The sequence below is a fragment of the Chelonia mydas genome, chromosome 12, assembly GCF_015237465.2.
Source record: "Chelonia mydas isolate rCheMyd1 chromosome 12, rCheMyd1.pri.v2, whole genome shotgun sequence".
NCBI classification, from domain to species: Eukaryota; Metazoa; Chordata; order Testudines; family Cheloniidae; genus Chelonia; species Chelonia mydas.
This window is the reverse complement of record NC_051252.2, coordinates 25,076,064-25,101,471: the sequence shown is the minus strand read 5'-3', so window position 1 is coordinate 25,101,471 and position 25,408 is coordinate 25,076,064. Positions and strand designations below refer to the sequence as shown.

Below are 25,408 nucleotides of genomic sequence, written 5' to 3'. Positions count from 1 at the left end.
GTATAATATCTTGCCATAACTGTCAATTCTATTATTTTTACCTAATATAAGCAGTAGAAAGAATCAGCACCTAGACGGTTGGTGGTGTTGTCTACAAATTAATGGACCTATAAAGGACTCCACTTACTGCTAAAAACCAATTCTGTTTCTAAAGACAATATCACAGGTTGGAGTGAGGACCAGGCTACCCTTGCAGAGCTAATTTAATACGGTTGCCAGGTGTCTGGTTTTCGACTGGAACACCTGGTCGAAAAGGGATTCTGGTGGCTTTACTTAGCAGTGCTGACCAGTCCATTAAGTCCGGTTGGCGTGGGGCTGGCTGGCTCCCTATGCAGCTCCGCGCGGCTCTTGGGAAGTGTCTGGTATGTCCCTCCGGCTCCTAGGCGCAGGGGCAGCCATGAGGGCTCTGCGTGCTGCCCCTGCCCTGAAAGCCAGCTCCGCAGCTTCCATGGGACGGAAACTGCAATTAATGGGAGCTGTGAGGGCGGTACCTGCGGGCAGAGGCAGCTGCACCTCTGCCTAGGAGCCGGAGGACATGTCGCCGCTTCCCAGGAGCTGCCTGATGTAAGCGCCGCCCAGAGGTGCCCACACCCCAACCCAACCCCCTCCCCCAGCCCTCTTGCACCCCAACTCCCTCCCAGAGCCCACACCCCACACTCCAACCCCAGTTCTGAGCCCCCTCCTGCACCCAAACTCCCTCCTGGAGCCTGCACCCTGAGCCCCCTCCCACATCCCAACCCCCCTGCACCTGCTTGGAGTCCTCTCCAACACCCAAACTCCCTCCCAGAGCCTGCACCCCTGCCCCAGCCCTGAGCCCCCCCTTACACCCAAACTCCCTCCTGGAACCCACACTCCAGTCCTGACCCCCCCCTCCTGTACCCAAACTCGCTCCCAGAGCCCTCACCCCAACACCCTACCTCAGCCCTCACCCCCACCCTCCAAACCCCTCAGCCCCAGCCCTAAGCCTCCTCCTGCACCCCAAACCACTCATCTCTGGCCCCACCCCAGAGCCTGCAACCCTAGCTGGAGCCCTCTCCTGCACCCCAACTTCCTGTCTCAACCCAGAACCCCCTCCCAAACCCTGAACCCCTCATTTCTGGCCTTACCCCAGAGCCCACACCCCAGCCCAGAGCCCATACCTCCTCCCACAGCCCAATCCCCTGCCTCAGCCTGGAGCCCCCTCCTGCACCCCAAACCCTTCATCCCTGGCCCCACCCTAGAGCCCACATCTCCCAGCCAGAATACTCACCCCTGCCCCAACCCAGAGCCCCCTCTCACACCCTGAACCCCTCATTTCTGGCCCCATCCTGGAGCCTGCACCGCCAGCCAGAGCCCTCAACCCCTCCTGCACCCCAACCCCATACCCCAGCCCAGAACTCCCTCCCACACCCTCAACCCCTCATTTCTGGCCTCACCCCGAGCCCTCACCCCTAGCTGGAGCCCTCACCCTCTCTGCACCCCAACCCCCTGCTCCAGCCCAGTGAAAAGGAGCGAGTGAGTGAGGGTGGGGGAGAGCAAGCGATGGAAGGAGAGGGGATGGACTGAGCAGGGGCAGGACCTCAGAGAAGGGGCGAGGCAGGGGGGCAAGGGTGTTCGGTTTTGTACAATTAGAAAGTTGGCAACCCTATAATTTAAAGGGAATCAGCCTTTTGTTCACAGATTATGCATTCACCTGAAACTCTGCAACTTTACTTTCACCCCCGAAATGTTATAGCCATTCTATGGTTGTAAATATACAACTATTCCCAAGGAAAACAAGGGTTACTGAAGTGCACTCCATCACCAACCTGCTAGGGTTACAATTATTTTGAAGGTTACAAATCTTAAATACTGAGAACAATGAATTTCATTTTTTTTTAAAAACAACAATAAGCTTACTGATTTGCTTGCAATTTTGCAGCACAAAAGTAGCAGCTTTGTTTACTTCTTCATCCTGAGACTCTGTTAATAACTGAATCATAAGTGGAAGGCCATTGTTCTGAAGCAGATCATACTGATTTTCTTCTAAAGAAGATTAGCATTAAAGGAAAATAAATCAGTTTCTAACTTGTACCGTGGTTACCAGTTTTCTTACATTATCTTTAGAAGACAGTATAAAGAACTTTAAGTAAAATTCAGCAAAATGTTTCTTTTTATCATGAGCCAAATTCATTAAATCATATCTGGGTAATTTCTGTATAATGCATGAACTACTTTATGTGAATTGTTTTATTTATTTTTTGTCCAGTTTAGGAAGCAATTAGGGACGATTCATAACTTCTAACTTACTGTATGAAACAGTCACTTCTAAAATTTCAGTAGTAGTATAAGCAAATCCAATACGGATTGAGTCAGCTAAAAAGTAAATATTGCAAATTCAAGTGAAAAATACATAACTATCCATAATTAAAAGTCTGCATTTAAAAAAAAACTAGAGTTTAAGTTAGTAAAAAACCTGTATATTTATTAAATGGGACCCAAGTAAATTTCAGTTGTTGACTAGGGCCTTATTTTTCATTAGGGTTGTTGGTTATTTTGTTTTTTTGGTTTGTTTGTTTTTTGCACTAAGGTAACTGCACTAGTGCAAACCTCTCACGTACATATGCATAGTGTAAACTATGATTTATAATTGTCTGGCTTACTCCAGTTTGAAATTTAGGTACACTAGTACAAAAAAAAATAATTGTAAACCGAGCCTATATAATCAGTTCTTCCCTAGGCAAGAAAAGAACAGTCACCGCATGCATAATTCTTGTAATTGTCTAAAATTGTGTTTTCTAAAACTATGCTAACATTTGCATGCTAACATTTGCAAAAACATTTTTATAGTTCAGACAGGATCTTAAACTCTCTAATTATATTGGCTCTTTTATTTTCTTTCCAAAAAATCCTTAACTCTACAAACAATAACATATTAAAATAAAAATTCTCTTATATTCTACAAGATCATCAAATTTATATTTGCAATATATTTTCCAAGGAGCAAAGCCCTCCTTTGATTCAATTAGTTCCTTTACAGCCCAATCCATCTCCTGTCAAAACTGTCAAACTACCACTTACTTCAAAGGAAGCAGGATTAGGGCTTTACAAGATATTCTGTTTGACAGATTCCAGAGTGCTCGTGAGAGAAAAGCGAACGCTATAAACAAACAATGGTCAGTATCTAGCAACTATCCACGCAGTTTGCTTTCATTGCCACAGGGAACCAATTGACAGTCTGAGTTGGGCAACTTTACTTTGGACAACAAACTGACACTAAGATGTCAGGCAAAAGCATTTCAGACAAAATCCTGTTCTTTTTACTTCCAAAACAATGCTATTAAATTCAGTAATTTTTTTTTACAGGTGAAATTTATTCCTGTGCAAAGGGTCAGCACAACACCTATGCACCAAGTACTACTGGAGCAATTAAAATAGGGCTTAAAGTGGAACTTATGTAATGCAGATGTCTTGTTCTGGCCTTCTGGACAAAGTGAATTTCACCTTATGTGAATGAGGTGAACAGGATTTGGTCCTTTGAGGGCTCCTCATGAGACTCTACTTTCTTTTAATCCTGAAGATACTGTATGTTGTATGGAGATAACAGCTCTTCAAAACCAAAGATAGAACACTACAGAAAACTAAACATTTTCTTTGAGTTTTAACATTGAATTAAATTATGTGGAAGAACTTTGCTTTGAAGCATAGTATTTTAATGAAAACTGCTGAGGAGTGTGGCATTGAAGTGGCTAAAGCCACAAATCAAAATTCATAAAAGAAATCAGAATCTTACCACAACCTTCTGTGCAATGCCCAATTGTAAGAATAATACTAATTTTTTCTCCTGAATCCAGAGTATCATAACTCAGCAACCTCAGGAGCTTAGACACGATGTGATACTTTACCAGGACATCACCAACGGCAGCTATTAGTATAAAATAATTTAAAAGAGACTAATTAAACTGTAACAGTAAGTACACAACACAATGCAACACAAATACATTTTCCTTTTCAGGGTGTCCTCCATATCCCCAAAGAAGCCTTGAGATTGCCCCCATTTCCCCCCTGCTTTCACTCCCTCTCTCCAACATTTGAAGTCAGTATCCTCTCCTTTCAGTGGTCCAGTCCTGTAAATGCTCTCTCTCAGCCCCAACACTGTCCCATCCCCCAAATCCTGGTGCGGAAGAAGCCCTGATAAATCAGGGCTCTGCAGTACACTGGGGTGCAGACCCCTGGAAAGGTTCCCCAAATCCTTTACCAGATTCAGCACATAGAGAACTCACTGCAGTTGGAGAGGACATGAAGATCTAACTCTTAGGTTTATCAGCCATAAGATCCTCCCCATAGAACAACTGGAGACACTTCCTCTAAAGTCGTCAAGCTTCTCCAAAGACTTAGGGGCACCTACATTTGTTTGTGTATCTATGTGCTAAAAATCAAGCTGTTAGTCACACCCCCATGTCTCTGCAAATCCCAACAGGTGCAGGTGCATTTTCTTCACTCCTTCTAATTTCAGTTGGTGAGTGTTTAGGGAATTCTGACACGTAAAACTGTATTTTGCACATGTGCAATATATGTACACTTACTTGTCATTTCATGTCCATCTACATACTTTTCTTCTAAAATCTAGCCCTACTAGTTTATTTCTAGAAATACCATATATATAAAAACGTTTGGGGTCCATTCACTCACAGTTATCAGCAATGCAAGCATCCAGAGTTTTTGTTACCACTACTGCAAGTTTTGCGCTTGAGTAACTTTTAGATGAATCACGGACCAGCTTGATAAGTACTTCAGCTAATATGTCTAATCCACCAACAGAAACAAAGTATTCCTGTACGCGTGCTTAAGGAAAAAAAGAATAAATACTGAATTACAACATTTATATCTCTTAACTAAAACAATACTAATAAAGCAACATGGTAATGATTTGTTGTGTGTGTACACTAATTTTCCCGCCATCTAATGCAATTCCAATTCCGTCAATACAACGTAATCAAAATTGGAAATATAGGAGAGATGGCAAATTTAGAAATGTATTTTTCATAAGAATTATAGAAAATATACCAACATAATATACACATGTAAACAATGTACTTGTGTTCTGCTTGATTTCATTTAGTTATAGCCATTATTTTCTGTGTTGTAATAACGATGAACGTTTGGAAAATGCCTTTAATCAAAATGACTCCCAAAGAATTTTACAGATTTTACTAACTTGAAGCTAATGGGACTATTTGTGGAGTAAGGTACTACTTGACATGAGTAAAGATATCAGAATCTAGCCCTTAAAGTAAATGTCACCATGTGCAAAGGAACCACACAAAGCCCTCTAAGTCACTTAAACTGTATGTTGTTTTGCAATGATGAAAGGGATGCTGATGGACAAGTTGCACCACTGGTATTCAGGGGATTGTGGAAGGGGCTGCTCACTACCCCTAAACAGGCAAGCACAGAAAGGGCTATTAGGGTAGGCAATAGAGAGGGCATTTTGGACTTGCATTTACATAGACCCACTGATCCAGAATTTCCTCAAAAGGGGAGTAGAGAGGCAGCAACCAATTTTCCAGCCTGCAGATGGCATTTTCAGCCAAGCAATCTGCCTGCAGGCTGAGGACATAGATTACTCAGGCCTGGTCTACATCTAAACTTAGACTGACATAGCTACAGTGCTCAGGGGTGTGAAAAATCCATACCCCTGAGCGCCATAGCTATGCCAACCTAACCTTGGTGTAGAAACAGTGAGGTCAATGGAAGGTGGCTTCTGTCAACCTACCTACTGTTGCTCAGGAAAGTGAAGTTCCTAGAGTGATGGAAAACCTCCAGAGTTATGGTGACATAGCCATGTCACTACACAGCCCATGTAGAGAGTAGACATGGCCTTATTCTGGGAACAGTAGCAACTATTATGGTCAGAGTTGACATGCAGCTTCCATTCCAAACTCGCTATCTCAGTTCTTCTTAACTTTCATAAAAGGAAGTTTATTTACCTTATAAAAACTTGAGTTCTTCAAGATGTGTGGTCCCTGTGGGCATTCACTGTAGGTGCATCCATACGCCTGAGACTGGGAGACTCTTCACTAGCAGTGTCTGTTGGTCCGCACCTGCGCCCTGTACTTCCCCATGATGTAAACTGAAAACATAAGGAGCAGTGTAGACTGACCACATCTCCAGTTCCTACTCTTTTTTGAATCATATGAGGATCTGAGCAGAGGGGAAGGGAGGTTGGTTATGAATACCCATAGGTGCCACACATCTTGAAGAACTCCAGTTACATAACGTAAGTAACCTTTCTTTCTTCGAGTGTTGGTTCCTACGGGTATTCGCTGTGAGTCATTCACAAGCAGAAATCATTGAGGAGATGGAGAGTGCGAGGGACCCATGCTGTCCTACTGATTGAAGGACTGTTGTGACAAAGGATGCAGCAGCTGAAGAAGCCTGGACCAAGGCATAGTGGCTGGTAAAGGTGTGCAATGAGCTCCAGTTTACCATTTCTACAGATTTCTATGAGAGGTATATTTTGGAGAGAATTTACAGAGATAGCGTGTGCTCCAGTAGAGTGGGCCCTAACATCCTGAGAAGGAGGGGTTTCCCTTTGTTCATAACGCAGTCAGATATGAGAACACCACTTGCGCCTCAAACTCCTTTATCCTTCTTCCCAGAGCCACGTAGTCTGCAGTGATCCGCTCAAGGTCATTCTTGGCAGTATCATTGGTGCCCATGTGGAGAAGCAGGAAGGGGTAGCGATCTGAGGGCTTGATGAGTCTCGGCAGTCTCTCCATCACATCGTGAATCCTAGCTCCTGGCAAGCAGCAGACTTCTCGGTTTTCCCAGTCGGGGCAGCAGATAGATGACTCAGTCCCCCGGAGGAGAGAGTCCCTGACCACCACCACCCGCCTCCTTCTCTTGGGAGCGGTGGTCATGGAACCCCCATCCCTAGGACAGTGTATCTCATGCCTTCCAGTCGGCGGAGTCTCCTTCTGTTCCCTTCCCTCAGATGTATCACCTAGTCCACTCTCCGCATTAGTACCTGTGGAGAGAACATGAAAACGGTTGCTTACCTGTATCTGCGTTGCTGGTATGTGGACGCTCCCCTTTCTTCTTCTGGAGGTCACATGCTGCCAGATTTCTTCACCGTCCTCCTGTCCCCGCTGTGCAGCCTGCTCTGAATCTTCAGAACATTGTGTCCGTAGAAGCATATCCTGACGTCTGTCCAGGAAATCTTCAGTTTCTCTTATGCAACGCAGGGTCGATACTTGTTTCTCCAGACCTTTAACCTTCTCTGATGGAAGGATGTGTCCCTAAGAGAACTCCAATGCCAGGTGGTACTGTTGTCATATTAACCCAGAAGGTGGCACGTAATATATCAGTGGAAAACTAACAACACACCAATCATTAATATTCTTCTGTGATGTATGTACAGTAAACCCAGAAAGATCTTTACAGATATTTTAATCACATATTTCCAGTATATGTTTAAACCAGATATGTCGGTTGAGTTAATAAACAGGTTTTCTTCAGTAAAAGAAAGGAGGCCAACACCTCAGACCAGGTCTGGGCAAATTCAATGAGCTATTGATTTGTAGCAGAGGTTGCAGGAAGAGATCATGTGCATTGTAAAAATCACAGCAGGGGAGGAACCAGCATGGTGTCTACACCAGACAGTATAGTGTCTATACCCAGCAGGAGAAAGGAACTTCATGTGGGCTTACTTTTCAAAGGTTTACTAGACTGTAAAAAGAAGGGGAGAGAATCCCTAAGTTATCCTTCACCTGTGGAGACAAAGGAACTGAGAACTTTGAGCTCTGTGAAAGATCCTGGCCACAGAGTCTGGTCAGTCATCTGGAAAAGAGACTTGGTGAGAAACACTTCTTTGAACAAGAGACTAGTTTGTTAAATCAGGTTTTAGTCTTGGATGTATATTTTTTTACTTTTGTTTACTTGTAACCCTTTCTATCTTTATTCCTTATACTTGGTATCACTTAAACCTATGACTTTTTGTTTAATAAGCTTGTTTTACTTTGCAGTAAACCAATTCAGTGCTTTGATTAAAACAGAGCATTTGTTAACCCCAGTTAAGGTAATAAACTGCTTGGTACCATCTCTTTAAGGGAGCAGCAAACTTCCTAACTTTTGTAATTGTTCAGCGAGAGGACTGGACACTACTGGGCAGATGGTTTGTGGGAAATTCGGGACTGGGAGGGTCATCCTGGCTGGTGGAAAGCAGGGCGTGACTTGCATATTTGTATGTTGGCTGTTGGTGTCAGGACTGCAAACCACAGCAACACAGCACATAAGGCACCCAGAGTTGCAGGGCAGGTGGTGACATAACCCCTTACTGGCCTGGGTTGAACCCCAAAGTGTCACAAGGGGATTACAGAGGCCAGAGTGGTCATCCTGAATCTCATATGGGGTATGAAGACATTAATTTGTCTAAGATCTTGTTGTTGGGAATGAGGAAGCACGCAGAATACAAACTCTTCCCCTTGTGTTGAGTCATGGGCTCTAAGGCTTCTAGTTGTAGAAGGAGGTCCACTTTCTGTCTGAGAAACCTCTTGTAAAAGGCCCCCTGAAAAAGGACAAAGAAGGGGGTATGGATGAATGGATGGTCAGGAACTCTTATTGTATAGGCCTTGGAGATAGTCTACAGGACCATCTGCCCAAAGAGAGATGTTGACACATAGGGAAGAAGCGCAGCAGGCAACCCCAAAGGGTGTAGGGGTGTCTGGTTGTGAGGAGACTGGCTAACGGCTTTCAAAATTTACGTCAAAATGACTTTTTTGGTGGGGTGCTGCGGGTGAGGAACAAACAATGGTGGGGCATTCTGTCTGCTACAGTGAACCCTCTGGCATTTCCTGAGTGGTTTGCAAACCTATTGATGATAAAAGGGCTGAGGTATCAAGATGCTGCCTATAAGGAGGTGGAGTACTTTCTCCAAGGACAGGGGTGTAAATCCCTAGGGAGCAGAGGGTAGCTTGGGATTCCTTAAGACTGTGCAGTGATTTGTCTGTTTTTTCACTGAACAGGACAGTACTGTTGAAAGGAGGTCTTCTGCTTGGACTTTCTTAGGAAACCCCGAGGAATGAAACCAGGAAGCCTGGCTCATGACTACCAAAGTAGTCATAGAACAAAAGGAAGTATCAGCTGCTCCCAGCAATGCTTGAAGGGACAACCATGCTATGAGCTTCCCTTCATCCAAGATAGCTTGGAACTGAGGTCTGAGCTCCTGAGGAAACTTGTTAGAGAGCCGAGAGAGCTTATTGTAATCAATAAAGTCATATTTCAAAATCAGAGTCTGATAATTCGCTATCTAGAATTGTAGGCTATCAGAAGAAAAATTTCTCCCAAGAAGGTCCAGCTTTAGCATTCTTATTGGAGGGAGTAGACCAAGGCTGGTGCAGCCTGTTGTGCCTGGTAACAGGCTGTACTACTAATGAATTAGGGATAAGGTGGGAAAACAAAAATTCCACCCCTTTAGGTGGAACACAGCATCTTTTATCTGCTCTTTTTAGAGTTGAGGCACAGGTGGCTGGAGTGTGCCAAACATCCTTGGCTAGTTCCAGAATGGCCTCATTGATGGGAAGTGCCACCCTGCCAGGGCCTGGAGTCTGGAGGGTATCTGTAAAGCTTCTGCAATATTCCTCAGGAAATTCCTGAAATTGTTTATAATTATTTGGCAGTGAAGGTGAAGAAAGCGTTGCAGATGGATAGGGAGGTACTGGCTAAGCAGGTGGTTCTTTCTCCTCATAGAGCTCCTGAGGGGACTAAGGCTCTTCTCTAGATGTCTGAACACACTCCTGCTCTGATTTCCTGGAGATGGGAGGTCTAAAATAAGAGTCCCAAGCTCCTAAAAGAGCGTAGGGTTGTGTATTGGAATGGAGGTGGACGGTTGTAAGGATATGAAAGTGGAACCCACTAGCAAGGGTACCCCTGGTGCAATAGTATGTCTTACAAGGGTGAGTGGAAGCCAATAAAGCTCTGGACCCCTTACCACATGTCTTGTGATTCCAGAACAGCTAGTAGTTGGGATCAAGGAGCAATGTGTTGTTGACACTGGTAGCCAATTCCATGGCTGGTGGAAGGAACCAATGAGTAACATACTGTCAGTATAGGAGATCACTGGATCAGAAAGTAGTGGTGATTCTGGGTTGGTGTAGACCACTAGGTACTCAAGAACAGTATAGCCTAGACCAGATGGAGAGCAAGAAGAATTTCTGAGCACAGGCGGATCTAATGTGCAGGCAGTAAGTGATGGTACCGGTAAATCCCTTTTCCTCTTAAAGTGCTGAGCCAATGGTACTGTTGGTGACTGCTCTCTCCTTTCTTCCATTGGGAGTGGGGCCTGCCTCTTACACAGGTGACTGTTTTTGGACAACCCTAGCTTTCAGTGTCGACAGTGCCAGGCTATCGTCTTGTCTAGAAGCTCCAGACCCACACATAGTGCCTGATTTAGCAGAGGAAGGAGAGACTAAGCTCTTCTTAGAGGGCTTAGATGGGGACCTCTCCTGTTTTCCACAGAAGTGTTTTATCTTCATTACATCCATGCCTATCAGAGTCTTTAGCGCTAGGATCTGATGAGCCAGAACAGTGAAGCACCAGGTTTGGAAGGGCAAAAGAAAGTGGATCTTGCCGATATACAGAGAGGTCAGATTTCCCTGTATTAGGCTGTGGCCTCATGGAGAGCTCCATTTAGATGTCTCCCCAGTCGAAATTCATGAGATTGTCATGCACGAGCTGGGAAACAACAACAAATCTCACACTTAGAATATGTGACTCTGCAAAGCAATAGAGACGGGGAGGGGGGTGTATGTGAGTCATTAGCTGGGAAGACAAGGGGACAGGCCACACAGGACTTAAAACCAGGAATTTTGGGCATAATAGATGCCCCAGACAGTGAAGGTGAAGGGAGAAGGGGAGAAAACTCTAACCCCAAACACTAAGTATACTCTAAAATTAACTAGTTAATTAATAGGAACTAGGTACAAAAAACCTGGAAAAAATAGGCAGGAATACTGTAAAGCAATAGACATTGCCGGAGTTCCATCTCGGACAATGAGTGGCAGAAAGGAAATAAAGAGATGGTCAGTCTGTGCTGCCCCTTATTCTCTCGGAGCATGGCACGAGGAAGGGCAGGGCACAGGCGCAGATCAATGGATGCTGCTAGTGAAGAATCTTCCAGGCTCAGGCATATGGTGTTCATGCACAGTCACAATGAGTACCCATAGGAACCAGCACTCAGAGAAGAACTCATTCTTTTTGAGATGAAGTTTTTTCTGTTTGGTGTCAGTCAAAAGACAAATTTCTTTTGGAAAGTTTTAGCAAAATTTCTTCAGTCAGCTTTCTGTTTTTGCATGTGTGTAGGCCTAACCCGACATGAGTAACTTGACATAAATAAGACCTCATGTCTCCCGGGCAATGATTGGGAAGGTGAATGGAAGATTAAGTTGTATATAAGGGTGTAACAAGCATTAGTCTGCAGTCAGTCTAGCTAAGATAAGCAGGAACACCCTGGTACTAGGGACAATGGACAAGATAAACCTGGAATGTAGGTATCAGTTTATACATGAACAACATATTTACAGAGCATGCTGTACAGGGATTGGTGCCTGAAAAGTAACCAAGTCAATCATGAAGCACATAATGCTGAGAGAGAGAGTGTGCCTGCATTTGAGCCTGGGCATGCTAGGCATAGTGTTGCTGTATACCAAATTAAAGTGACAAATTCCAGAGTTGAACTGAGTTTTTGAGACTGGAATGGAAGAGACTCTCTGGGAATCCCAGCAATGTGTTTAAAAACAAAAAAGCCACACACATTTCTTCCATGTGTTCTGATCAGAAATTCTGTGCATGGATACCTCAAGCTGCACTTGTTCAAACTTGGATTATTTTGTAGACATTATTAAAATGTAAGTAGCGAGCTCAGTCTGAAGGAAGTTGGCTCAGTATTTTTGAACTTCTGGCTGTTGAAAGGATTTTATGTATGTATAGAAGCATTTTGTTAGGTTCCATTGTTCCAGCATGTGCAGTAGATGTAATTGTTTTTATGCTCCCTCTAAAGTAAATTAAAATAATGAGGACATAGAGATGCACTATGCTTAAACTAAACTCAAAAGTCTTTAAGAATCTACCAAACATTGCAAATACTATTGGATCCTGCACCAGAATTTCTCAGAAAGAGACAGTGCCCTCTGAGGAACGATCATCAGGCTGGAAGTCCAAAATTCCCAAATTCTATCATCACCTCTGCTCTGACTGGGCTTAATAATACTTTGCATTTACACAGCACTTTACAAACAGCATTTAAGGCTTCACAAAACTGCTATGATGTCGTCAGGTTTTTTTTTTCTCACATGGAATAAATATTAATTTGTCCACTATGGAAATGCAGCCACTTCTGGGATGAAACTTTTCAATTCTTTAATAAAACACAGAAACACTAGCCAATATTTTTAGAATAAAAAGTGAAGTAAACTGTATTAATTTGAAATTGGGGGAAAAATTTAAGTCAGCAGAGTATAATTAATATAATTATTGTGTTAATTACAATACAATCTTTTTCAAGTATTTTCTTTATGTCCACCTTAAAGGAACAAGGGAGATGTCTCTGGCTGCCCAGAAGTTCGTTGGTTGCTTTTCCTCTTTCTCTGAGAAAGTTACAAGTCACTAGATAAATATGCTTATAAACTATGGACAAAAAACACCTGAAAGGAAAAAAATGGGCTTTAAATAAAGACCTAGAAAAAGTCCCAGTTCCCCTGGTAATTTTTTTTATGCAGCAAAGATGCCAAAACACCAAGAACTTGAGGTCTGTTGATCGTGACACCAAACATTAGAGTCTCCACCTTGTCTTGGAGTATAGTATCCACTTCCTTATTAGAACCCAACACTAATAAATCACTGGGAGTAGGTAAAAAAAAGAAGGAAATATCCGGAGCTCACAACACATTAATGAATATTATGACAGGCCATGTAGTGCCTAATGTATCAAAGAAAGGAAATGTGGCCACACAGGCAATAGATACAGATAGGAAAGACTGTTCCAAAGTAGGACACTTACAGTCTGCTGGACAGAGACTAAAGGAATGCACTGAAATAGAGAAGGATGATGTGACAAAACTGCTAGTGGATACAGCCAGCGTACCATCAGCTTTTATACATCTTATACGATTCAAAAGAAACTCTTTACCTATCTTACCTAACTTCTATTTAACAGTAAAATAATTGATTAGCTCAACAGAAAAGCATTTTGGAAATTCACTGAAAAAAATATCATAATGGACTGGGGACTGTAAAAGTATCTATGATGTTTGTTCTGATGCCACGTTCTCTTATGGCATAACCAAGTGGTGGCAAGAGACAAAGAAAGGACAGAATCCTTACAGAAAGACTCACCCAAGGCAAAGGTGCTTTTAAAAGAAAACTGCATCCATTTACCTCAGGAAAGCAATATAAATGAGAAATATTTCTCACCATGTTTAAACTGAACTATATTTGAAAACAAAAAGCCCGATTCTTTGTTGCCCTGCACCTTGTTTAGTCACTTATCCAGCACAAAGTGGATGTAAAACACTACTACACTGATCTGGTAGCATTTTTACACCTATGCTGCACTCTTTGAGGAAAATGACTAAATAGAATCTAGAGCAATAATTTCTTCAATGCAAAGTTTTTAAATTACAGTTGGTATTTCTAAGATTACTACTGACAGTAACCATCTTACTGAAAATTCCAGAGAGGTTTCATAAGAGATATACACACACACACTCTCAGAAGCTGGATACCTCTAAGCAAAATGATTCATGACTAGCTGGCCCCCAGCACCCTACATCCCCACTCCAGCAGAATGGCTCCACTGGAGCTGATCTACCAGAGCCTACATTATTTTTTCCTAGGAATCCCTATGAGACCAGTAGGGGGATGATATAAATGCCTACTCCTGCCCCTTGCTCACCCTACCTCTTCGCCCAGTGCAGACCCTGGACCTGAAAGTGTCCTCTGTGAGGTTTGAAGGAGAAGGGACAATGACACAGAGGCAGCTGATCCCTGCCTTCTGCAAAGAAGGTAGAAGATCAGTGAATGAATCTGGGGAGGTAGGGAAAGAGGAAGAAATTTAAAATTTCATTATAGTTTCCAATGAAACATAGTTCCATGAAATCTAAATTGTTGATAGGATGTCATGTACTTACAATTATTAGCAACTGTAAGTCCAACAAATGAACAAATAGGACGAACTATCTCAGGCTTTATGCAACTTTGGAGCCAGTCTTTTGCATGTGGAAAAACTGAACAGCAAGTGTTTTGATTGTCTTCTGTAAAGATGTAAAACAAACAACAACAAAAATCTAAATGTAATATATAGTTACGTTTATAGACACACTAGAAAATAGAAGTCAAATGTCATTTTTTAAGTGTTCTTTTTACGTTTACTATCATCTTAATGTTATACAATTATTTACTTATAGTTACCATTTTGAGGATTATTAACACATGCACACAGAGTACTGCAGACTGAAGACCACAGCTGATAATACTGATTAATATTTTCATCTGACAGATTCATCTCAGATATTGAAAGAGTTGTTCTGTTAAGAAAAAGGCAAACATAATGGCAAAGATGACTTAGGACCTAAGTAGTCTGTTACTTTATATCTTAACAGAAACGATTTATTTACCTGAATAATTGTAGCAGAACACCAATGCAGCCTGTTTCTCTGACGTGAGTTTGCCCACTCTCTATAAATGACCATATGCCAGTATTGGGAGAGACAATACATAATTTTAAACAAAGTATTAATTCTTTAAATGCCATTTAAATAGTTCAGTTTTACTTCAGCTCCCTTAGTATGCCATGTACAAATAAACAACGTGTTATGTACTTGCATCCTTAATTTGATAGCAACAAAAAGTGCTAAAAATGTTCTTCAATTTTTATAAACTACAAGAACTTCTAAGTTAATTGTTACTTTGTGTTTTAAACCATATGTTTGTACAGAGCCCTCTGGGTGCTAGTGTAACACAAATAATAATTAATAATGATAAAATGTTATGTCTCAATTTCTCTACAAAATATGAGAAACCCGCATTTTGCATTACATTGTTAAAAACTACATGTATGTTTCTTACATAAATAAGATAAAGTACTTTCAGCATTTAAAAAAACCCAGAAACCTCTTCTAATGTTTGATCTACTTGTAATTGATTTTGAGATCACCTAAAAGTAATCCATGTCACAATTAATCTTTATATACTAATCTTACAAAATATTAATGAAATCCTGAAGTCATGATAAATAGTATGGGCTGACAACCAGCAGTGTGTTTTAAAATGAGTTACATAGTATTAATAATTTAATGGTATTTTTACAAGTGAATGCAAAATACTTACTGTTATTTGAAACAAGTACTAATATAACATAAACAGACATTCGTTTCAAATTCACACTAGAATTCTTATTAGTTAAGAAGAAAATGAGGTCTTCAAACAATTCAGATGTACACAAAGTTTGTTGACAGTAAACTGAAACCAGAAAATGAATTATATCAATTCCTATTAAGCCATTTCCAACTTCTATTTATTTAGGCAATAAAGTCTACAAATTACAGACTCATAAAAAGATTCGATCTAAAATATACAGACTGACCTATACTGAAAGGCTGTCAAGAGAAAAACAATTTTCAGGACTGAATCAGATATTAAAATGTAAATATTTCATACCATTACCTATTTGTAAGGCAAATTTCCTCTCCTCCCTTCCCCCAAACAACATATCAGAGCCAGGCTGAAAAGTGTTTTGACCCTTCCATAGATGTAACTGACAGCAACCTTTCTCCCAATCAACAAGGTGATACATACACTAACCATAATTGGGTCATTTTATGGAACAAAGTATCAGGTCTACTTGAAAGCTCCCATTCTAATTTCCCTCCTCATGGCATGCATTACTTCAGACGTTCTGGGATATCTATTTCAAGGCATAGCACATTAGAAATTCATCTTACCTAGCAATAGTTTAAACAGTTACTAGGTAGAGTGTAGCTTCCAGACTCACTCTGCAGGGTCAATTCTCAAATCCACTTGTCAGTAACTTCCAATGTAACTTGATAATGTAACCTGCAGGTCTTTGCCTAGATCCTCAGTTGTGACCAACATGTGCTGGGCATATCTGAGGGAAGAGGGCTGCAAAAGAGCTATTTGTTGCTTCCTGATCCTGGAGCCAGTCCTGAGGCATCCTGGCCACAGGCATGATACTGAGCAACCTCAGACCATCATGCCAGCTGGGGACTGAAGAAGTGTACCACCCTGCTTTTGCCCACCCATGCCCTCTACATCAGAGCCTATAAGTGAGGCTGGTGATGTAGCGCCAGCCACTCCACCCCAAGGGATTCCCCCAAACCAGAGGAGTTCTCAGATGGCCATTTAAGCTGGCTTTATAGCCCCTTTGAGCTTTCAGAATGGAGCAAGTATGGAACAGCAGAGTCAAGAATCTGGTCCCATTTGTCAGGCTGGTATCTGTTGTAACCTGATAAACAAATATATCTAAAATGACATTAAACCATTGATTGATACGATAAATACAGGCAGAGGAGGAAATCTTAAGTTTTCAGGAACAATAAAGTGCAGTGATATAGAACATGGAAAAATAAATAAAATTATACTTTACCATTACTCTCCATTACAACTGCTAATGTAAATAAGGCTGCTTCCTTTACTATGCAGTGCACACTTGACTTTGCAAGGTCATTTACAAACATTAAACCACCAATCTCTCGGAAATAATCACTTGCTTCACCTGTTGCATATGCAGACACAATGAACAAAAAGGGAAATTTATATTAGATACTAATTTGGGAATCCAAAAACAATCAGAGCAGTATGAAATACATAACGTTTCCAAGATTTTATACCTCTACAGAGTCTTGTGTCTCCTAGAGATTATTTTAAAAAGTGACAATATTTAATATATACTATGAAAAAAAATTCTACTATTACCATATTCAAATATCCGATAGGAAATAACAAATACCCCAGTCAAAATGTCATGGTAGAATACTTCTTACTGTTTTGTTGGCAGATTGAATAAATAGTGACCAAGGCCTCTTTTTGAGAAGCAGGGCTGTCCATTTGGTATTTAAGACATTCAAGCAATAAATTCAGATCTGTCTTCATCTCTGTGAGGAAAAAAACAGTTTTAGAATAATTTTACAGGAAATATGTTTTCTTTCGAATGCACCTTTTAAAATTGACGATTAATTTTTATGTTAAGACTGTCATAAAAATATGGCACCATCTTCTATTTTGAAGAGAAAAAAAGAACAATCTGAAGCTGAATCTTTTTTGTTTAGCAATAAATGTTATGCACAGCCCAAAAAACGTGTCTGAGTAGTTTTTGTTACTAGATGATTATTTTATTTGTTAATGGAACAATCCCCTTTTCATATTAACCTTATTGCCTTCAGTAACAATGTTATGCCCCAGTCAAAATGTTTGCAGTCTGACATCTCGTTCATTCCCGAGATGATGTTGAAGTTTTCTGAAGGCATTACTGGCTGTCCCAATGCATTTCATAATGTCGTCGTCATCAACCACAGCATCTTGTGAAACAAGACTGCCTAGGTAGGAAATTCGTCAATGACATTGAAAGGTACATCAAAGAATACAACTGAAGTAGTTGCAATACTTCCTGGTTGAGACTGAACCATGATTTCTGTCTTCTTTAGGCTCATTGTTAAGCCAAAACATTTTGCTCCATGCGCAAAGCAGTCAGTGAGCAACTGAATGTCCCTGAGGTTATGGGGCCAATAAAACACAACCATTAGTGAACTGTAATTCATGAATAACAGTTTTCATAACTTTTGTATTTGAATACAGGAGATGAAGATTAAAGACACCTCTATCAATATGGTACTGCATATGAATGCTATAACAAATGTCGCTGAATGTGTCTATTAAAATAGCTGCAAATGTGATGCTAAATAATGTCAGAGCAAAAAAAAACAGCCTTGTTTTACTCCACTGGTATCAACATAAGGAGCTGAAAAGCAGCCTTGGTCAAGAACACAAACCTGCATGAAAAAATGTAATGTCAACAAACTTATCAGAGCAATCAAAACTTGTGGAGAACTGTGCACTGGCCATCTTAATTTACAGAGTCAAAGGCGTTAGTAAGATCAACAAAACCTATATATAGGTCTTGATTCTGCTCATGACATTTCTCCTGAATTTGCCAGAGTAGAAAGATCCCGTCTGAAGTATCACACCCAGGACAGATGCAACATTGGATTTCAGGCAATATCTTCTCTGCAAGTTGATAATCAGCCAGTTTAGCATGACTCAGGTGAGTATCTTTCTTGCAGTGGCAAGGAACTAGATCCCACGATGGTTATAACAATGCCTTGCTTTGATAAAAGGTGAATACTGACATCTAAGTTCCTGTGGCACAGTTTCCTGTTCCAAAAACAGGTAGTAGAGGCCAGTGAGCTTCCTGACAAGTCATGGCCCTCACATTTGAAGATCTTTGCAGGAACCATCTGGACCTGTTGCTTTGTCATTTGATATTTGCTTGACAGCTTTTCATACTTCAGATATGTTCAGTGGAATTGCAAGTTGGTCATGAATTGGAAGTTATTCAAGACCATCAACAGCTGATGCTGATGTGGTAGATGGGAAGTTCAGAACCTTATTAAAAAGTGTTCAGCATATCTTTTCAGAATTTGTCCACAGTAAGTCAGCAGCATTGACTCATCTGCATTCCAGATAGGGATGGTACTGTTAGATTGCAGGCCATACATGGCCTTCAGCTAATCAAAAAAAATTTGAAGTTTTTTGATCTGCCGCTGATTGAGGCTGCTCAGCTTTCATTTTCCATCAGCTATTTTTCCTGTGGTGAAGCTTAGCTTGCACACTGCACTTTGTACATGCACCACATGCCCATCACTGTAGGACTTTCAAAGAACAGAATTTAGAGGACTTTCCCCATTAGATAATTATAAATTACATCAAATGCTGGGTTTAAAATCTTGATCATGACAATGTACTGTATAAATAAAAACTTCAAGGACAAATGAGGAGAAGCTGGGTGTTTGGTATAGCAAATTCTCTTTTAGGGCTCAATCCTGCGTGCCCTTACTCTTGCTGAAGGCAACTGGAATTTAGGACACTCACCACCAACCAGGACATAATCTCAATAATTAAGAGACTAATCCAACTAGCACTGGAGTTGGACCACATCCTAAGGACAGATGAACTGTTGAGAAGATATGGTCAGATTTAGGTACTTAAAGATGCAGATAGGTGCCTAGTGGGATTTTCAAATGTGCCTACACATGTAACTCCCATAAGAGTTAAATGCCTAGGTGCTTTCAAAAATTCCACTAAGCACATATCTGCATCTTTAGATGCCTAAATACCCTTGAAAATCTGGCCCTTAGGGTCTAGAGTGTGCTACCAAGGTGACTTTATTAATAATTATTTTACCACTTCTGTTAATGCTACTGAATTTCTCTTAAAACTCACAATGCTTTGGTGATTTCAAAGGAATATAAATTATTAAATGAAAATAGAGATAAATGTGGAAACAATAATTATCAAAAACAATCTCATATTGAGAGCATTTAGTGTCTGAAATTATGCTATTAGCTTTGTCTAGTATCTTCATCACAACATATAATCCAAATATATGAATATAGTAACAAGTGTGACAAAGTTCCTCCTCTATCTTGGTGGGTCCTGCGATTTTTGGCAGATTTGCTCACCTCAGAGATTCACGGCAGCCATCAGTTTGGCCACTTCTGCTACAGGCTCAAACCTGCCGCACACTCAGCTAACCTCATCACTGGCCAGCATGGGGGAAAATGGAGAACAATCTTCACAGTCTCCGTTGTCCCATGTAGTGGGTCAGGGACAGGCCAGATGCCTTTCCAAATTAGACTTTCCCTTCTGGTGTTGCTCACAGACCAGGTCAACTCCTCCTGTGTCTAATCAGGAGTTGGAGGAATGGCGGGAACCCGGGCCCGCCCTCTATACCGGGTTCCAGCCCAGGGCCGTGGATAGCAGCTATCTACGTCTCCTGTAACAGCTGCGTTACAGCTACAGCTACAACTCCCTGAACTACTTCCCCAAGGCCTCCCCCCTTCTTTGTCCTCACCACAGGATCTTCCTCTTGAAGCCTGATCACGCTTGTACTCCTCAGTCCTCCTCACTCCCTGCTCCTTCCATGTGCTCCACTAACTGATGGGAGGTCCTTTTTAAACCAGGAGTCCTGACTAGCCTGCCTGCCATAATTGATTCTAGTATGTTCTTAATTGGTCTTAATTAGCTTGCCTGTCTTAATTGGTTCTAGCAGGTTCCTGATTGCTCTAGCACAGCCCCTGCTCTGGTCACTCAGGGAACAGAAAACTGTCCATCCAGTGGTCAGCATATTTGCCTTCTACCAGACTTCTGTACCCCACTGTTCTGGGTCTGTCACACAAGGCACAAGCAAATTCATCCAACAATCACCCATCCCCATGGTAGCCCAGCTACCATCAGAGTCTGGTAAAACAGTGAAAAACAGATTCAGATATGACAAGTGATTCAAGAGATCTTACCACATTGTGTGTTCTGTACTTTTCTATTTTCCATTTTCAATTGTATTCCTATTCTTACCCTGCAACTGTAAGAAAAGGCACTCTCTCAACAGTTCAGATCAGCAATGTTCACAAAAAGCGTACACATAGTATAAGTCCATCATGCCAACTTCCTTACAACATCCTCCCTCCTCTTCTGGTTATTTGATTTTTAAACTGCATGCTATATGACTTAAACCCAAATCAGCGTGATCATGAATGAAAAAGATTCCCTTTGGAAAGGTATCATTATAAGGTAATACACTACTGCAATTATAAGGGTTTTTATCCAATTTCATTTTGTAGACAAAGTAATTTGGTTCTATCATTGTGATGTATGTAAAGATAAAAACTCCCAACCTCACACATTTTTAATCTTGATTGTGTTATTTATCTCAAAAAATCTGCCACACTTTCTCCCCCTACGTCTGGCTGCCAATTTACTTCAACTGTTTGCTGATGATATTGAACTACTGGCCAATAAAAAATTAGTAGTTCAAGTTTTCCAAGGAAATCTATGACCTTCTAGCTCCTGCTGCTACCACTAATGAGCATAGGTGCCAACTTTTCCCAGCGCTGGTGGGTGCTCGACCCCCCGCCACACCACTTCCCCGCTTCCTCCCGCCCCTGCCCCACCCCCATTCCAACCCCTTCCCCAAAATCCCCACCCCAACTCTGCCCCCTCCCTGCCCCTATTGGACTCCTTCCCCAAATCCCCACCCCAGCCCCGCCTCTTCCCTGAGTGCACCGCATTCCCCCTCCTCTCCCCTCCCTCCCAGTGCTTGCTGCCACAAAACAGCTGTTTCATGGCGGGAAGCGCTGGGAGCTAGGGGGAGAAGCAGGGATGCAGCGCGCTGAGGGGAGGCGGAGCGGAGGTGAGCTAGGGTGTGGGGGGCGGGGCAGGGATCTTGGCTGCCGGTAGGTGCAGAGCACCCACCAATTTTTCCCCATGGGTGCTCCAGCCCCGGAGCACCCACAGATTTGGCACCTATGCTAATGAGGAGCAACCAAATCTTGCATTGCATACAATTATGACTGTTTAAAAAACAGTATGGATCAAAACCAGACACACTTGATGGAACATGGACTACAGATTAAGATTTTAATATTTAATTGATTAGTAAAATTCGCATATTTTACATAAAATCAGAAAAATTCACAATTTCAACTCTAAAAACAAACATAAGGGCCCAGATCCTTTGGTCCGACAGAGCAGCTTTCAGAGTGAGACTTAGGAATGGGGAGCACAAAGGTAGCTTAAAGCCACAGTCCCCAAATGCTTGGGCAGATCTGCATCAGTCCAGACACTTGCAAGCAAATTAGAGCAGACGGAGACATGCTGTAAATTATACTGACTACCCACAGCTCCCAAGAGATTAATCCAACAACTGAGGATTCCTAGAGCACAGACATGACCCAACTGCACTTCCTTTTCCCTGGACATGCCAAATATGCCAAGGGTCAACAAAGATTGGCCTCAAGTCACTATGGTATCTTTAAGCCTCTTGAAGATTCTCCAGCTCAATGTGGGAATTTCAAGGGGGTTGGTTAAGCCAGTTTTATGGCTACTTAGTGTCACCAGAGTAGTGCCTTTGAGAAATATCACAGTGCTATCATAAAAGAGGACAGTTCTTGCCTTCACTAAGAATTATTTATCTTCCTTTTCCCTCATTTCCTCACTACTTCACAGAATGGTTCACGTACAATGACCTTCCCAGTCCCCTCAAATCTGTCAATCACACAAATCACTTGAGAAGGAGAGGTTGTGTTTTTTAAGCAGGAAGGACTCTTCTTCCATTCTCATTCTATTTTTACTATTAAACACACACACACACACACACACACACATTCTTTCTCTCCTGATCCTCCGCCAATGACAGAAAACTCTGTAGCCTCCCAGTCTCCCTCTGCTTCCCACAGAGGCCACATTGCAAGGCTGACAGAATACTAGATCAGCCTCCCATTTATTTATTTATTTAGCGAAGGACTGACCTCCCTCACCTTGGAGCTTCAAGTATCATTTTCAGTTCAGCTGAAGTAATTTTTTTAAAATTTATGATTACAAACATGATTTTTTTTCTAATGTGCATTGCTAATTTTGAATACTTTTAAGATCAGATTCTACTTGAATATTTTTTAAATGGACTTTTTTGAGAGAGATGTACATAAAATATCATTTTATAAACCTCCCATTGTTATGGATCAATAGATCTGCTTCATTATAGTATCACAGACCAGAGCCAAGATGAGTAAGTCACCAGGCTCTGCTTCAGCAGAGAACTTTTGTGAAGCCTATAAGTTTGATATAAGATAGAAGACGAAAACATTCTCTCTTCTCCGTCAGCTACAGATATCCAACCCAAATAATATTTTCTCAAATACAGGCCTATCTGTATTTTTGTACAGCAATAAGGAAACACTTGGCTTATAATATTAAGAAATGTATCTACAAAAATGAGATCATGCTTTTCAAAGTGGATGAGAACATTCCAGACACTCAATGCCCGGATTCAGGCTCTCATATGAGCTGTGTGACTCCATCATTATGCTGTAACACCAAATAGAAAGGAAAAATCCAAAATTCTCTCTGGCTGCTAATTAAGCCCTTTTTAAAAACTGTAAGTTTTTAAAATCCTAGGGATAGATTCTCAGCTGGTGTAAACTATCACAGCTTCATTGAAATCACGACAGTTTATAGCAGCTGAGGATCTTTATATTTCCAAATATACCAGAGTGTTTATCATTCATTGGTAACAACTTGGTGAACTTGCAACACTCAGGATGGTCATTTCTTATCCCCTAGTCTGCCACCTATGTGTTCATTCCACCTCTCCCCCCCAACCCCCCACAATGACTCTCATATGTTAATGATTTCAATGTGTGTGTGTGTGGGAGGGGGGACGGGAAGGACAATTAATTGCAGGAATCAGACACCAAAAACACAAACTATTGGTCCACTCTACCCCACCCCAAACAGACGTTAGGGCTTTTAAAGTCCCACACTAGACAGAGATCAGGCTGCAACTCAAGTGCTTTCCCCCACCCATTCTGCTGAGATGCCATGATTACTCAGAGGTTGCTTGAGCTTTCAGGGCACCCCTGTCCCTGTACAATCAAAATGCCTGCATGAACATAAGAACAGCCATACTGGGTTAGAACAATGGTCCATCTAGTCCAGTATCTTGTCTTCTGACAATGGCCAACGCCAGGTGCTTCAGAGGAATGAACAGAACAGGTAATCAGATGATCCACCATGTTGCCCATTCCCAGCTTCTGGCAAACAAAGGCTAGACACACTTCAGAGCATGGTTTTGCATTCCTGTCCATTCTGGCTAATAGCCATTAATGGTCCTATCCTCATGAACTTATCTAGTTCTTTTTTGAACCATGTTATAGTCTTGGCCTTCACATTCTCTGGCAGAGTATGCACTGTGTGAAGAAATACTTCCTTTTGTTTCTTTTAAACCTGATGTTTATTAATTTCATTTGGAGACCCCCTTAGTTCTTCTCTTTACTGCTTCTCATAACACTTCCTTATTTACTTTCTCTAAACCAGTCATGATTTTATAGACCTCTATCATATCCCCCCTTAGTCATCTCTTTTTCAAGGTGAAAAATCCCAGTCTTATTAATCTCTACTCACACCCCTAATAATTTTGGTTGACTTTTTCTGTGTCTGCTCAGGCAATGGGGACTCTAGGGCACCATCACCTTCCCAGAGTCAGTGTGTGGGTGGAAGACAGGGGGAGCAGCCCTCTGGGCAGCAGGCCCTAGAGCCAGGCACACTGGCCCCACCTCTCAGGTAACAGGCCAAAGGGCGGAATGACCCCTTTGCCCCTTCCCAAAGTTACTGCTGTGGGGGAGGGGGCTTGTCCTAGCTGGCACGAGGCTCCAAGGGTACCGGTACACTGCAGTTTGACACCCATGGGTGGCCCATGTCAGCTGGCTGGCGTTCATGGGCTGTTTCACTGCATAGACTTTGCATTGAGCTCTGTGACCCTCACAGGGTCCTAGAGCTCAAGGCTGCGGCAGGAGCGCGAACATCTACACACCACGACCAGCCCTTAGCCCAGGCCAGCGGCGCACGTCCAACGGCAGTGTGGACATAGGCCAGTCACCCGATTAGCAGCTCTGCCCTGCCGGCACTGGCACCAGCGCCCACAAGCTGCAGGGGGTTGCCTGTTCCCGCCCGCTGAACCAGCTTAGGTGGACTGAAGGGGCCGGGCCCTGGCCCTGAGCGCGGCACCGCGTACGGCGACGACTGTCGCGAGCCGCCTCTCAGAGCCGATGCTCGTGCAGCTGCACGGCGCGCGCCTGCGGCAAAGACCTGTCCAAAGGCAGGGCAGGGCCTCTCCCTCCCTGCGGGGCGGGCTTCAGTCACCTCACGGAAGATGGGAGAAAGCAGCCACTTTTCAGTCAGAGACATACCAGCCCCAGCCCTGTCGCTCCGCGGGAGACCCCCGTGCGGCGCGGCGAGGAACGCTCGCTCCTGCAGGGCGCCTCAGCTCCGCGCCTGGTGGGAGGGACCCGCTGCTCTCTCCCGCCTCAGGCTGCTCTAGCGGACAGTTGCGCGGCTGCTGGAGGGCAGCGCGTGCAGCGCCCTGCCAATGGGCTCAGCCCTGTACCGCGGCCCGGGCCCAAGCTGAAATGTAGGGCACGGCCGATCCGAACTAGCGCCGAGTTCGCCACGCGCCAGTTTCGCACGTAACCCTCCCCGGTGCCCACCCCTGAGCCGCTGCATTTATTACAATCCCCACGCACTGTCCTCCCTTCCCCAGTGAGAGCTGCCCATACAGAGGGAAGAGCCTGGCTGCCCCCTCTTCATGTTGCCTGGAGCCAGTCTTCTA

At 42.7% G+C, this 25,408-nt stretch overlaps 1 protein-coding gene across 1 annotated transcript in view; it reads right to left on the bottom strand.

The window, feature by feature from the left end:
• Positions 1–25,231, bottom strand: part of TERB1 (telomere repeat binding bouquet formation protein 1) — a 46,883-nt gene extending 21,652 nt beyond the window's left edge. The window contains exons 1-11 of the mRNA XM_043526392.1: positions 24,943–25,231; positions 20,544–20,608; positions 17,016–17,126; positions 16,619–16,747; positions 15,343–15,474; positions 14,631–14,691; positions 14,425–14,540; positions 14,145–14,267; positions 4,651–4,803; positions 3,752–3,883; positions 1,879–2,004 (exon numbers count right to left, since the gene is read on the bottom strand). Coding sequence (XP_043382327.1) covers positions 1,879–2,004; positions 3,752–3,883; positions 4,651–4,803; positions 14,145–14,267; positions 14,425–14,540; positions 14,631–14,691; positions 15,343–15,474; positions 16,619–16,747; positions 17,016–17,126; positions 20,544–20,577 — 1,117 coding nt within the window. The 5' untranslated portion in view covers positions 20,578–20,608; positions 24,943–25,231. The remainder of the gene's footprint in view (positions 1–1,878; positions 2,005–3,751; positions 3,884–4,650; positions 4,804–14,144; positions 14,268–14,424; positions 14,541–14,630; positions 14,692–15,342; positions 15,475–16,618; positions 16,748–17,015; positions 17,127–20,543; positions 20,609–24,942) is intronic.
• Between the last annotated feature and the right edge of the window lie 177 nt (positions 25,232–25,408).